This window comes from Notamacropus eugenii, chromosome 3, assembly GCF_028372415.1.
Source record: "Notamacropus eugenii isolate mMacEug1 chromosome 3, mMacEug1.pri_v2, whole genome shotgun sequence".
NCBI classification, from domain to species: Eukaryota; Metazoa; Chordata; class Mammalia; order Diprotodontia; family Macropodidae; genus Notamacropus; species Notamacropus eugenii.
The window spans coordinates 428328416-428342860 of record NC_092874.1 but is presented as its reverse complement, the minus strand read 5'-3'; the positions used below and the strand labels follow the sequence as shown (position 1 = coordinate 428342860).

Here is a 14445-nt window from a genome sequence, read left to right as displayed (position 1 = left end):
GCTTCTTCCCAGAATCTTTTTCTCCCTCAGGGATCTGGAGTATGGAATCTTCTCTCTCTAAGCTGGAAGCCAGAAATCCAGGAGGAAGAGATCTCTCCTCTCTACTTCTCACAAACTCCACCTTCATGGGAGTAGAACACCAAGCAATTACTGTCCACTATTTTTAGAGAGTCCCATACAAATAGATGTTGAGGTTCTGAGTGACATTCCTCCTCTGAGTCAGAACTTTTTGCAATCCCTTGGAAAGATCAGTTGGAGCAAGTCATTGAGGAGTGACAGAGGGGGCAGAGCCAAGATGGTGGAGTAGAAAGACACATATACTCTAGCGCCTACCCCACAACCCACAAAATACCTGTAAAAAATAATTCTCAACAAATTCTAGAGCAGCAGAAGCCACAGAACAACAAAGTGAAAGAGGTTTCCAGCCAAAGGTAATGCTGAGCAGAATACAGCCCAGCCCTGGCCACGCACTAGAAGGAACAAGACCTGAACAGACCTCTGAGGCAGAATTCCCAGCAGAGAGGGTCCCAGATCCCTCAACGCACAAATGACAAAGAAAGCTCCAAAGGTCAATATGGGAGGGCTTTTCCAGCTAGGCAAGAGGGGAACAGGGTTCCCCCAACACTAGCCCCAGGTGGTGGCAGCAGCAGAAGCAGCAGCAGCGGGAGGCAGGTGGCTACAGTGGACAAGGAAGCAGCCTGGGTCCATTGTCCAGGAAGCTCAGCTTAAAGCCTCTGGGGGAACTGAGTAACTGATCTGAACCTCAGACTTCAGTGGCAGCCCCGCCCCCACCCAAAGCCCCTAGGGGAGTTGAGCAGCTGATCTGAATCTCAACCTTGAGCACGGTACTGGGGAGAGGAGCAGCACTGGGACCCTCTTCTTGGCAAAGGATTCAGAGTCAAGTAACTGGCTATGAAAATGCCCCCAAAAAAGGGGAAAAAATGACTATAGAAGGTTACTTTCTTGGTGAACAGATATCTCCTTCCATCCTTTCAGATAAAGAAGAACAAAGCATATTGTCAGAGGAAGTCAAAGTCTCTGCCTTCAGTACCTCCAAAATGAATATGAAATAGGCTCAGGCCATAGAAGAGCTTGAAAAGCATGTCAGCAGCCTGCTAAAGGAGAACCAAAAAAATGCTGAGGAAAATAACACCTTTAAAAAGAGGCTAACTCAATTGGAAAAAGAGGTCCAAAAAGCCAATGAAGAGAAGGAGGCTTTAAAAAGCAGAATTAGCCAAATGGAAAAGAAGTTTCAAAGCTCACTGAACAAAACAGCTCTTTAAAAGACAGAATCGGGGGCAGAGCCAAGATGGCGGAGTAGAAAGACGCATATACACATAGCTTCAAACCCACAACCCATAGAACATCGGTAAAAAGGAACTCACAGCGAATTCTGGAGTAGTAGAGGCCACAGCACAGTGGAGCAAAGGAGATTTCTGTTCCAGAGGGACCTGCAAACCTCTTGCAAAAGGTCCGTCGCGCTGTGGACGCGGAGCCCACCCCAGCCCTGCCACGGCCGCGGCATGGGGAGGAGCAGATCTGAGCGGGCTTCAGGGACGGGATCTCCAGCGGCCGTGAGGGTCCCTCCACCCACAGGTGATGGGGGTCAGTGAGAGGGTCTCTTTGGCAGGTCGAGACGGGAGTGGGGTGCCCCCATAACTCAGGCCCCCTCGGGAGGCAGTAGCTGATGCAGCGGCAGACCAGGGCTCCCCAAGCAGGCAGGAGCCTGGATCCATTGTTGAAGGTCTGTGCATAAACCCCCTGAGGGAACTGAGCCTGAGAGGCGGCCCTGCCCTGACCTGAGCACCTGAACTTAATCTCACACTGAATAGCAGCCCTGCCCCTGCCAAAGCCCCGAGGCTGGGGAAGCAGCATTTGAATCTCAGACCCCAAGCGCTGGCTGGGAGGATCAGGAGGCGAGGTGGGTGTGAGGAGAAGATTCAGAAGTCAAGTCACTGGCTGGGAAAATGCCCAGAAAAGGGAAAAGAAATAAGACTATAGAAGGTTACTTTCTTGGTGAACAGGCATCTCCTCCCTTCCCTTCTGAGGAGGAAGAACAATGCTTACCATCAGGCAAAGACATAGAAGTCAAGGCCTCTGTATCCCAAACATCCAGACTAAATATTCTGTGGGCTCAGGCCATGGAAGAGCTCAAAAAGGATTTTGAAAATCAACTTAGAGAGGTGGAGGAAAAGCTGGGAAGAGAAATGAGAGATATACAGTCAAAGAATGAACAGCAGGTCAGCACCCTGCTAAAGGAGACCCAAAAAAATGCTGAAGAAAATAACACCTTTAAAACAGGCTAACTCAATTGGCAAAAGAGGTTCAAAAAGCCCATGAGGAGAAGAATGCTTTCAAAAGCAGAATTAGCCAAATGGAAAAGGAGATTCAAAAGCTCACTGAAGAAAATAGTTCTTTCAAAATTAGAATGGAACAGATGGAGGCTAATGACTTTATGAGAAACCAAGAAATCACAAAACAAAACCAAAAGAATGAAAAAATGGAAGATAATGTGAAATATCTCATTGGAAAAACAACTGACCTGGAAAATAGATCCAGGAGAGACAATTTAAAAATTATGGGACTACCTGAAAGTCATGATGAAAAAAAGAGCCTAGACATCATCTTTCATGAAATTATCAAGGAAAACTGGCCTGAGATTCTAGAACCAGAGGGCAAAATAAATATTCAAGGAATCCACAGAACACCACCTGAAAGAGATCCAAAAAGAGAAACTCCTAGGAACATTGTGGCCAAATTCCAGAGTTCCCAGGTCAAGGAGAAAATATTGCAAGCAGCTAGAAAGAAACAATTCAAGTATTATGGAAATACAATCAGGATAACACAAGATCTAGCAGCTTCTACATTAAGGGATCGAAGGGCATGGAATAGGATATTCCAGAAGTCAAAGGAACTAGGACTAAAACCAAGAATCACCTACCCAGAAAAACTGAGTATAGTATTTCAGGGGAAAAAATGGTCTTTCAATGAAATAGAGGACTTTCAAGCATTCTTGATGAAAAGACCAGAGTTGAAAAGAAAATTTGACTTTCAAACACAAGAATGAAGAGAAGCATGAAACAGTGAACAGCAAAGAGAAGTCATAAAGGACATACTAAAGTTGAACTGTTTACATTCCTACATGGAAAGACAATATTTGTAACTCTTGTAACTTTTAAGTATCTGGGTACTGGGTGGGATTAAACACGCACACATGCATGCACACACACACACACACACACACACACACACACACACACACACATAGAGACAGAGTGCACAGAGTGAATTGAAGAGGATGGGATCATATCTTAAAAAAATGAAATCAATCAGTGAGAGAGAAATATATTGGGAGGAGAAAGGGAGAAATGGAATGGGGCAAATTATTTCTCATAAAAGAGGCAAGCAAAAGACTTATTAGTGGAGGGATAAAGAGGGGAGGTGAGAGAAAAACATGAAGTTTACTCTCATCACATCCCACTAAAGGAAGGAATAAAATGCACGCTCATTTTGGTATGAAAACATATCTTACAATACAGGAAAGTGGGGGATAAGGGGATAAGCAGGGTGGGGGGGATGATGGAAGGGAGGGCATGGGGAGGAGGGAGCAATTTGAGGTCGACACTCATGGGGAGGGACAGGATCAAAAGAGAATAGAAGTAATGGGGGACAGGATAGGATGGAGGGAAATATAGTCAGCCTTATACAACACAACTATTATGGAAGTCATTTGCAAAACTACACAGATTTGGCCTATATTGAATTGCTTGCCTTCCAAAGGGAAGGGGTGGGGAGGGAGGGAGGTAAAGAAGTTGGAACTCAAAGTGTTAGGAACAACTGTCGAGTAATGTTCTTGCCACTAGGAAATAAGAAATGCAGGTAAAGGGGTATAGAAAGTTATCTGGCCCTACAGGACAAGAGAGAAGATGGAGACAAGGGCAGAGAGGGATGATAGAAGAGAGAGCAGATTGGTGATAGGGGCAATTAGAATGCTCAGTGTTTGGGGGGGAGGGGACAAAAGGGGAGAAAATTTGGAACCCCAAATTTTGTTAAAATGAATGTCAAATAAATAAATTAAAAAAAAAAAAAGACAGAATCGAGTTCAAGGAAGCTAATGACTATGAGATAAACCAAGAAGTTAGAAAACAAAAGCAGAAATTTGAAAAAACAGAAGATAATATGAAACATCTCATTGGAAAAACAATTGACCTGGAAAATAGATCCAGGAGAGACAATTTAAAAATTATGGGACTACCTGAAAGCCATGTTCAAAAAAGAGCCTAGACATCATCTTTCATGAAATTATCAAGGAAAACTGCCCTGATATTCTAGAACCAGAGGGCAAAATAAATATTGAAAGAATCCACCAATCACCTCCTGAAAGAGACCTGAAAGGAGAAACTCCTAGGAATAGTGTGGCCAAATTTCAGAGTCCCCAGGTCAAGGAGAAAATATTGCAAGCAGCTAGAAAGAAACAATTCGAGTATTGTGGAAATACAATCAGGATGACACAGGATCTGACAGCTTCTACATTAAGGGATTGAAGGCCTTGGAATAGGATATTCCAGAAGTCAAAGGAACTGGGATTAAAACCAAGAATCACCTACCCAGCAAAACTGAGTATAATATTTCAGGGGAAAAAATGGTCATTCAATGATATAGAGCACTTTCAAGCATTCATGATGAAAAGACCAGAACTTATTAGAAAATTTGACTTTCAGACACAAGAATGAAGAGAAGCATGAAAAGGCAAACAGGAAAGAGAAATCATAAAAGACTTTCTAAAGCTGAACTGTTTATATTCCTACACGGAAAGATAATATTTGTAACTCTTGAGACTTTTCTCAGTATTTGGGTAGGTGGAGGGATTACGCGCACACACACACACACACACACACACACACACACACAGAGTACAGGTTGAGTTGAATAAGAAGAGATGATATCCATAAAAAAAATTAAAAAAATTAAAGGGTGAGGGAGTAAAATACTAGGCTGAGAAAGGGAGAAATGGAATGGGGCAGGCTCTCACTCATAAAAGGGGTAAGAAAAATCTTGTTCAGTGGCGAAGAAAAGGAAGAAGGTGAGGGGAAAAGTGAAGCTTACCCTCTTCACATATGGCTTAAGGAGGGAATAACATGCTCACTAAATTTGGTATGAAAATCTATCTTACACTACAGGAAAGTAGGGGAGAAGGGCACAAATGGGGTGAGGGGGGATGGCAGAAGGGAGGGCAAATGGGAGAAGGGAATAACTGCAAGTAAACACTTTTGGGAAGGGACAAGGTCAAAAGAGAGAATTAAAAAAGGGGGGGACAGGGTAGGATAGAGGGCAATATAGTATTACACAATATGATTATTATGGAAGTCTTGCATATAGCCTATATTAAATTGCTTGCCTTCTCAGTGGGGATGGGTAGGGAGGGAGGGAGGGAGAGAAGTTGGAATTCAAATGTTGAGAATTACTATTGCATATAACTGGGAAATAAGAAACACAGGTAATGCAGTATAGAAATTTATCTTGCCCTACAAGAAAAGACAGAAGATGGGGATAAGGGAAGGGTGGGGTGTGATAGAAGGGAGGGTACATTGAGGGAAGGGGTAATCAGAATGCATGGTATTATGGGGTGGAGGGAGGAGAGAGATGAGGAGAAAAATTGGAACTCAAAATTTTGTGGAAATGAATGTTGAAATCTAAAACTAAATTAAAAAAATTAAAAAAAGTAAAGATTGTTTACCCCTCAAAAACAAAAAAAGAAGAAGAAGAAGAAGAAATGACAGAGCCAGGATTTGAATTCAGATGCTGAGACTTCAAGGTAAGTGCTTTTTCTACTACCCCTGTTGCATGGTCCTGGCTAGAAGCAAAACAAAGCCAACCAAAAAGGCAAGATATAGAAATCAATGACAGATTGAGCAAGACAGTGTGCAAGCAGTTAATAAATGTTTTTTTATAAGCACTTACTAGTTACCAGGTTCTAAGGTAATAAGTGCTGGGAGTACAAAGGAAAGCCAAAGACAGTTCATGGTTTTGAGTTCACAGTTAAATAAGGAGAGGATATGCAAATAACTATGTCCAAAGAAACAAAAAAGACAGGGTAAATTTGAAATCATCTGGGGAAGGGCAGCAGTGAGTCAGAAAGCATTTATTATGCGCTTCCTGTATGCCAGCAGGAGCTAGGATGTATGGAAGGCTGTAAGAGTGGTAGATCAGTCCAAGGGAAATTGACATACGGAAATTGACTAGAGGAGCCATCGCCAGCATTTACAGAGGACTCTAAGGTTTATGAAGCACTTCATAGACTTTATCTGATTTGGCTTTTCAACACCCCTAGGAGACAGACGGTACAGCTAGCATTATTTTTATTTTGGAGATCAATAAGCACATTCGGAGAGGCTGGTGCGGCCGACAGAGCCTTGGCTCTGGGGTCCCAAGGGCTAACATTTGGCTCCTGGGGACCTCGGGCTAGTCATTGGGCCTCAGTTTCCCCATATGTAAAATGAGGGTGGGGGTGGCAGAGGTTGGACTCCGAAGTCCTCCGAAGCTCTAGATCTGTGACGTGCTCCCGGGCACCCCGCTGGTGAGGTCATGGCTGGACCTGAACCCCAGGCTTGTGATACCGAGATCTAAGCCCCTGGCACTAGGCTGGCGCTCTGCAGGTGAAATGATTTAGCCGACCCCTCCACGGGCGGGGTGTAGACATCAGACTGGGGGACCCTCTTTTCTCGGGGACCCCGCCCCGTTGTGGGATTGGTTTAGGATTTAGGCTCCTGGAGGGGCAGGGGTCGTGCGGCAGCACCTCCATGGAAGGAAGACTACAATTCCCAGCATGCCCCACGAGGGAAGCCCTTCACTATTGGCTGCCCATCTTAGCCGACCAATAGGATGAGACCTTGTTATCGGCACCTCGCCGTGGAGACCGAGGGAGCCGGAGGGAACACGGAGTCCCGAAGCGGGCTTTGAGTCCCGTGGAAGAAACAGTTTGTTCGCATTTGCTCCCTTTCGCCTCCAGAACCTCCCTGGGGGTCTCTGTGCCGGCAGGGCGGGGATGGGGAGCACCGAGAGCACTCCCCGCAAGGTATCCTTCGGGATGGACGAGGACGAGCAAGTGCGGGTGCTGCAGGGGATCCGGGTGAGTGCGGGGCCAGGCCGCGCCCGCCGCGCTGGCGGGAGGGGGCGGAGAAGGGGGAGGGGGCAGCGGGGAGGGGGCGGAGAATCCGCCGACGGGCTCGGAGAGGCGGCGAGCGGGAGGGGCGTCTGCACACCGGCCCCTCCCCCTGACCGGCGGGGAAGCTGAGGCTGGGGGCAGGCAGCTGTCCCACCGCCCCGCGGCTGACGGGGCTGGGCCCGATGGACTCCCAAGCGCCCCCCTCCCCGCCCCCCAGCTGAAACAAAAACCCCCTCTGAGGGAGCAGAAGCCCCCCTCTCCCGGGACACAGGAGAGGAAATGAAACCGCTTTAATATAGTCTAGTCATCATGACGATTGTTTTCAGCTTTGCGTTCTCTCCCTCACTCCTCACCCCTGCTCCCCAAACGGGGGAGCCCGAAAAAGCACAAAGTCCTACAGGGGTGCGCGGTCAGCGGAGCCGGTGCGCACGTGGCCCCCGCGGCCGTGAGTGCGCGTGCACGTGCGTGAGCACGCGTCCGTGAGTGCGCGTGCCCGCGTGTGTGTGCCCTGTATGCACGTGTTATAGAGACGCTTGTTGTATATACATGTGTTTTATGTAACATTGTATATAGACGCCTCTGTGTGTGTACACGTGCGTATGAGGAAAAGCCTGTATATAAGGAGATATATATATATATATACATGTGGAAACGGAGGCCCATATAGGTGTGTGCCTGGGTGTAGATGTGTACACATATGAGGAAACAGAAGCCCTGGCTATGCCTTTCATATACACATATTTTATGTAGACACATGTATATGTATGAGGAAACAGGCCATATGTGTGTATATATACACATATGAGGAAACGGAGGCCAGTCTTTATGTGTATATACATGCATATATACATATGTATGCATACCCATGTATGAGCAGTGACGAAACAACAAAAATCATAGCTGTCTAGATAGATATGCTCAGTATAGGAATCTGCTTTGCTTAACTACTGTAGATAGATTATTGGATGGATGGGTGGATGGGTGGATGGGTGGGTGGGTGGATGGATGGATGGGTGGGTGGGTGGGTGGGTGGGTGGGTGGAGATATGCTACATCTATATATCTATCTATATCTACATATCGATATATAGATATATCTATATATATGGATATATAAATATATAGATATGTATAAAACCTTGAGACTCACCTCTCTATCAGGAGGTAGGTAGCATAAAACAAAACTTTTTTTTTTCTCAAACAAATATGTATAGTCAAGCAAAACTAATTTCCCTGTTGGCCATATCCAAAAAATATCTGTCTCAGCCCGTCTCCTGAGTCTATCTACTTTATTCAGAGGAGTTGGGTAGCATCAAATAAAGCCTTGGTAACTAGTACGTATAGTCAAGCACGCATTCCTTGCAGTGAGTGGTGTTCTTAAAAGTCTTTCTGAGTTGTTTGTCTTTATTATGTTGTATAAATTGTTCTTCTGCTTAGGCTTATTTTGTATCAGTTCATAGAAAAGCAGGAATAATAGTCATCCCTTGACATTGGCAGGGGTTGGGGGCACAGGACCCCCATGAATGTGAAAAACTTCAAATAACTCTAGGCCCCCAAAATGATGTAGTCATTTTCTATTGTGTCCAACTTTTTTGTGATCCCTTTTGGGGTTTTCTTGGCCAAGATACTGGAGTAGTTTGTCATTTCCTTCTCCAGCTCATTCAGTATGTGAGAGAGCTCAGGCAAACAGGGGTAAGTCACTTGCCCAGAGTCACACCGCTAGTAAATGTTTAAGGCTGGATTGGAACTCAGAAAGATGAGTCTTCCTGACTCCATACCTGGTGGTCTATCTGCTGCCTATCTAGGCCCCAGCCCAAACCTTTATTTTTTAATAATTCTGACCAGTTATTTAATAAAAAAAACAAAATGACTCACTGCACCCATAAAAAGTTCTACTGCAGTTCTACTCAAGAGAGAGATTATCTCACACACTATGCATAGTCTTTGCAGCCCCCTGTGCAGCTGCAGTAACTGCTTCACAGAATTCTTTCCAGGAAAAGCCCTAGATACAGTGATCTCTGGGGGGAGAAAATCATATGACTGACTCTAAGTGGTAGAGAGACAAAGAGGAGGTGTCTCCAAAGAGTGTATAGCCTGTAATTCTTTAGTGCGGTGAAACTTTTAACAGAATCTCACTGTTAATAATAGATTCATGTATGTATGCTTACAGCAATAAATTATAAAATAGATGAATAACATACAATATTTATGCATTTATGACTTACTGAAGTTTTTTAAAATTTTCTCTATATAAGAGAGGCATCTGTGATTTTCTGCAGTACACTGCAGATCTTAAGAGATTCCTATTTAATTATCAATGGCCAACCCACAGATAACCAGAACCTATGAAGATGACTCTAGTTAGCATTTAATAACAACGTTTTAAAGTTTGAAAAGTGCTTTGCATATATTATACAGATCCATCTAGAGTTTGCAGAAACCATCCCTTTCACATTTTTGTAGAGCGCAGTCATATTTCATCACCTTCGTATACCCTGAAATTATTCAGCCTTTTCTCAATTGAAGGGCACTCCCTTAGTTCCAGTTTTTTATCATTACCAGCAGAGCCAGACCTGGAATCCAGGGCTCCTGACTCTAAATTAGAGGGAAAAGGTAGGGGCAGAGATGGGGAGGAGCCCTGGACCAGAAGTCAGGATACTTGAGTTTCTGTCACAATGGGCTGGGTGATTTTGAGTGGGTCAGATTCTTTCTCTGGGCTCACAGAATTTCATGTCACTGAGGTACTGTCCCCTTCTCTTCAGAGCTCTCTGTCATCATGTTGCCTGCCCTTTTGGGGCTTTGTTACCTTTTCATTGAGAAGTAGTATGGTGTAATGGAGAGAACAGTGGTTGGAGTCGGTAAGACCTGGGTTGAACTTCTACCTGAGATGATATCTGTGACAAGAAATTTAACCTCTCAGCCCCAGTTTTCTGATTTTCAAAATGGAGATAATTATAACACCTACTTTGTGAGGTTGTTTGAGGAATCAAATGAGATAATCTGTACAGTGCTTTGAAAATGTTGAAGTGTTACATAAATTTCAGCCGTTATTATTTATAGCTGGTTGGGGGGTTAGAGAACCTTCTAGGCTAGGAGTTCTTAACTTTTGTGTCATGGACACCTTTTGTAGTCTGGTGAAGCCTATGGACTCCTTAGAATCGTTTTTAAAAATATATAAACATATAGAATTAAAAAAGGAAAACAATTGCTGAAGTATAGTTATCAAAATTCTTTTAAAATACAGCTTCACAGACTTAAGGTTAAGAACCCCAGTTCTAGGCCAACCCCTTTATTTTCACAAAGGAGAAAATCTGAGATCTAGAGACATTAACCATAAGACAAATGACCACCTAGCCTCTGTTTGAAGATATCTTTGGCACACTGTCCAATATGGGGGTCACAGAGAGAGAGCTTTAACAACTAGGTGGATCAGAAGAGGCTCCCTGAGAAAGTGGTATATAGTTGAACTTTGAAGGAAGCTCAGGGTTCCAAGAGGTTGAAGTGAGGAGGAAAGGCTTCCAGGCAGGGGAAGCAGTGTGTGCAGAGTCAGAGGGTGTGGAGGGGAATCCTGGGGGCAGTAAGCCTGCAGGTGTCAACTGTAGCCAGATTGGGAGAGGCTTTACATACCAAGTAGAGAGAGGAGCTTGATTTTTATCCTAGAAGCTGTAGGGAAATGCTGAGGGTGCTGTTGGAAGTGGAATATATGGCATTGTCAGATCAATTTTAGGAAGAGTACTTTGGCAGTTTTGTGGTTAATGAATTGGAGAGGGGAGAGTCTGAAAGCTAAGATAATAAATGTTTCTTAAGGCCTACTAAGCCAGACACTGTGCTAGGTCCTGGGGATACAAGGAAAGGCAAAAGGCAGTCCCTGCTCTCAAAGAACTGAATCTAATGAGGGAGACAAAATACAAATAGTTATGGGAAAGTCAAGACATATATGTGTGTGTGTGTGTACACACATACATTCATACATATTTATGTACACATATACATATATGTATGTGCGCACGTACACACACACACACACACACACACACACACACACACACATATATATATATATATATGTATATATATATATATATATATATATGATAAGTTAGAGATAATCAGCAGAGGGAAGGCACTAGAATTTAGAGGGATTAGGAAAGGATTCTTTTAAAAGATGAGATTTTAGGTGGGACCTGAAGGAAGACAGGCAAGAGACGGAGACGAGGAGGAAGAGCATTCCAGGAGTGGGGACAGCCAATGAAAATGCTCATCAGAAGTGATGTGTACCTGAACTAGGGGAGAAGCTGTGTGAGTGTAGAAAGGGGGATCTGTTTGAGAAAGGTGTTCTGGAGGTGGAATTATTAAGAATTGGTCATTGATTAGATAGGGGAAGGAAGAAGGCACAGATAGCTTTGAAGTGGTGAATCTGGGTGACTGTAAGAATTGGGGAGGAGCAGGTAAAATAATGGGCTCTATTTCAGACATGAGTTTGAGATGTGACATGTAGGTAGAATTGTGGGACTGGACCTTTAAGGGAAAGACTAGGCCTATATATATAAATCTAGGAGTCATCTGCATAGAGGTTATAATTGAACCCATGGGAGTTATAAAGTCACCAAGGGAGCATATATGAAAACAGAAGAGAGTCTAGGACACTCTTCTGGATAGCTCTGATGATTAGGACTTTTTTTTTATTACATAGAGTCAGAGTTGCCTCTCTGCAGCTTCTCCCCTTCTTCCTGGTTCTGCCCTCTGGGGCTGAGTCCCTTTGTCATAAAGCAGCTCATAAGATGCTTGAAGACAGCTATGGTTTCTGTGTGAGTCTTCTCTTCTCCAGGCTCAAAGTCCTTCTTTCCTTCAACCACTGATTGCGAACTCTGTCATTATCCTAGTTGTTTTCCTTTGGAGGGGATCTTGCCTGTTAATGTCCTTATTAAAACAGGGCCCTTGACTAGAGCAGAGTACAGAGGAATGTTTAACCTCCCTTGTCCAAGGCATTGTCATCCTGCTGATTTCCACTTTAGCTTGCAGTCCAGTAGAACCTCACATCTTTTTCACACAAACTGTTGTTTCCTTGATCCCTCTGAGAATGTCCTGGTGGAGTACACAGTGTACTGGGGATGGGGTTAGGAAAATCTTCCTCCAGTGCGCAGCTGGGTTATTTGGGCAAGTCTGAACCTTTTGGAACCTCAGTTTCCTTATCTCTAAAATGATGATGGTAATACCTACTTCTTAGTGTTGTTGTGAGACCCAGATGGGATAATGCACCCCGTTATTGATTTACAAATCATAAAATTGCTGTGGAGATGTCAGCTATTATGTCAGCTACATCTCTCCAATCTTTTATTCATTCAGTTGAATGAATTTATTCAACTGATTTTTTAAAATTCAAGCATAGCAATATTACATTATCCTTACTAAGTATTATTAGATTTGACCCATTATCCTAGGTTTGTGTTATCTGTAAATTTGATTAGCATGTCATTTCAGCCTTCATCCAGTTTGATGCTAAAGAGTTTAAGTAACACAGGACTTAGGACACATGCCTGGGATACTCTACTGTAGACTTTCTTTCAAATTGACATACTGTCATAAATCTAGAGTTGAAAGGACTTAGAGGTCATATAGTTCAGCCCTCTTGTTTGTAGATGATAAAACTGAGGCACAGAGAGGTTAAGGGAGTTGCATGAGGTCTCATGTGTGGCAGAACCAGGATTTGAATCCAAATCCATCATTCTGTTGACTATTGTACCACACTGTTTGAACTGCGGATACTTTTTGGATCCGGTCTTTCAGGCATTTCCAAATTCATCTCACTGTATTTTGTCTGGCCTACATTTCTCCATCTTGTCCATAAAGATAGCTTGAGAGACTTTATTAAATGCTTTTGAAAACCAACCATACTGAGTCTTTGGCATTACCCAAATCTACCAGGCTAGTAACCCTGTCAAAAGTGAAAATTAGGTTAATCTGATATACCTGTTCATGATGAAGCTATGCTGGCTTCTAGTGTTTACTACTTCCCTTTCCAAATGTTCACAAACCATCCTTTTAATAATACATTCTTGAATTTTTTCAGAAATAGTTCGAAGTTTGAAGACTTTTACATTATTGAACACAAGGGCCACATTTTCCCATTGTCTCCCATTCTTCTTGAGTTTCCAAAGTTTGCTGACAACAATGCAGCAGTCAGATCTGTTAGTTCTTCTAGTATTTCATGCAAGTCACTGGTATCAACTTCAAATACAAATTTTGCAGGCACATATTGACTTAGGATACTCCATATTGACAATATTTGTTTTCTTTTCTATTGTTATTTAGTTTATGAAATGTTTCCCAATTACATTTTAATCTAATTCAAACTGGGGAGTGTTTAGTGTGTTTGACACATCTGATGTAGTCAGTTCTGGCCTGGTAATTTGAACTCATTGATGGCAAATGAGTGCTTTCTTACCCCCGTTTATGTATCTTGAATTTCAGCTCCCTAATTTACCATTTTTGTTTGAGCCTTCCCAATCGAAAAATCATTATCTTTGGTGAGAAAACAGAAGCAAATTAAGAGTTGAGGGATCCTTTCACATTTGATCTTTTTGAGCTCATAAATAGCTTTCAAAGCCTTTAAAAAAAATTCCTTAGCATTTATCTCTAGCCCCAGCTCATTCTGAGATTTAGCATTCTTGACATTCTTACAGCGATGCTTGTGACAATTTTCTTTTCTATATAAATGAGGAGGTTGGACTTGGTGATCTCTGAGATTCCTTCCAGCTCAGAGATGTTGATGATGTGAAAATTTTGAATGGGGGATGGCAGAGAAATAGACGGAAGAGGAAATTGAGGAGGGGTCACTGGAGGGGGAAGAAGGTTGAAAGGAAAGGAGATTGATGGTTGGAAGGATTGAAAGGTGGAGATGGGGAGCCAAGAGAGTTTGAAAGGGAAGGAGGAAAGAGTTCAGGCCAATAGTAACAGCAGACCGCTCAAATTTCAGCTCAACTCCTTGTTGCTTTACTTTGGTCAAGTTGTTGAACCTTTGGAAGCTTCAGTTTCATCATATGTAAGGTAAAGATAACAATACATATCCTACCTATGTCATTGTTCTTTAGTCGTTATGTAAATATTAGACTAAATATATAATATTAGACTAAATATATAAATATTAGACTATTGGGTTGCTTTGAGGATGAAATGATTAAATGAGGCAGCTGGTGGCACAGTGGCTAGAGCAATGGGCCTGAAGTCAGGAAGCCCTGAGTTCAAATCCTGCCCTAAACACTTAGTATCTTTGTGACTCTG

The 14445-nt window shown here is 43.2% G+C and overlaps 1 protein-coding gene across 7 annotated transcripts in view; it reads left to right on the top strand.

Annotated features, from left to right (window-relative positions):
* Positions 1-6855: 6855 nt before the first annotated feature.
* The window catches only part of CHCHD6 (coiled-coil-helix-coiled-coil-helix domain containing 6), a 323428-nt gene continuing 315838 nt past the window's right edge, over positions 6856-14445 (top strand). For 3 of the 7 annotated variants that reach the window (XM_072598344.1, XM_072598343.1, XM_072598345.1), the window contains exon 1: positions 6895-7129. In XM_072598344.1, coding sequence (XP_072454445.1) covers positions 7046-7129 — 84 coding nt within the window. In that variant the 5' untranslated portion in view covers positions 6895-7045. Of the gene's footprint in view, positions 7130-14445 lie in introns of all 7 variants that reach the window. The other 4 variants (XR_011964677.1, XR_011964676.1, XM_072598347.1 and 1 more) reach the window with 3 other exon arrangements.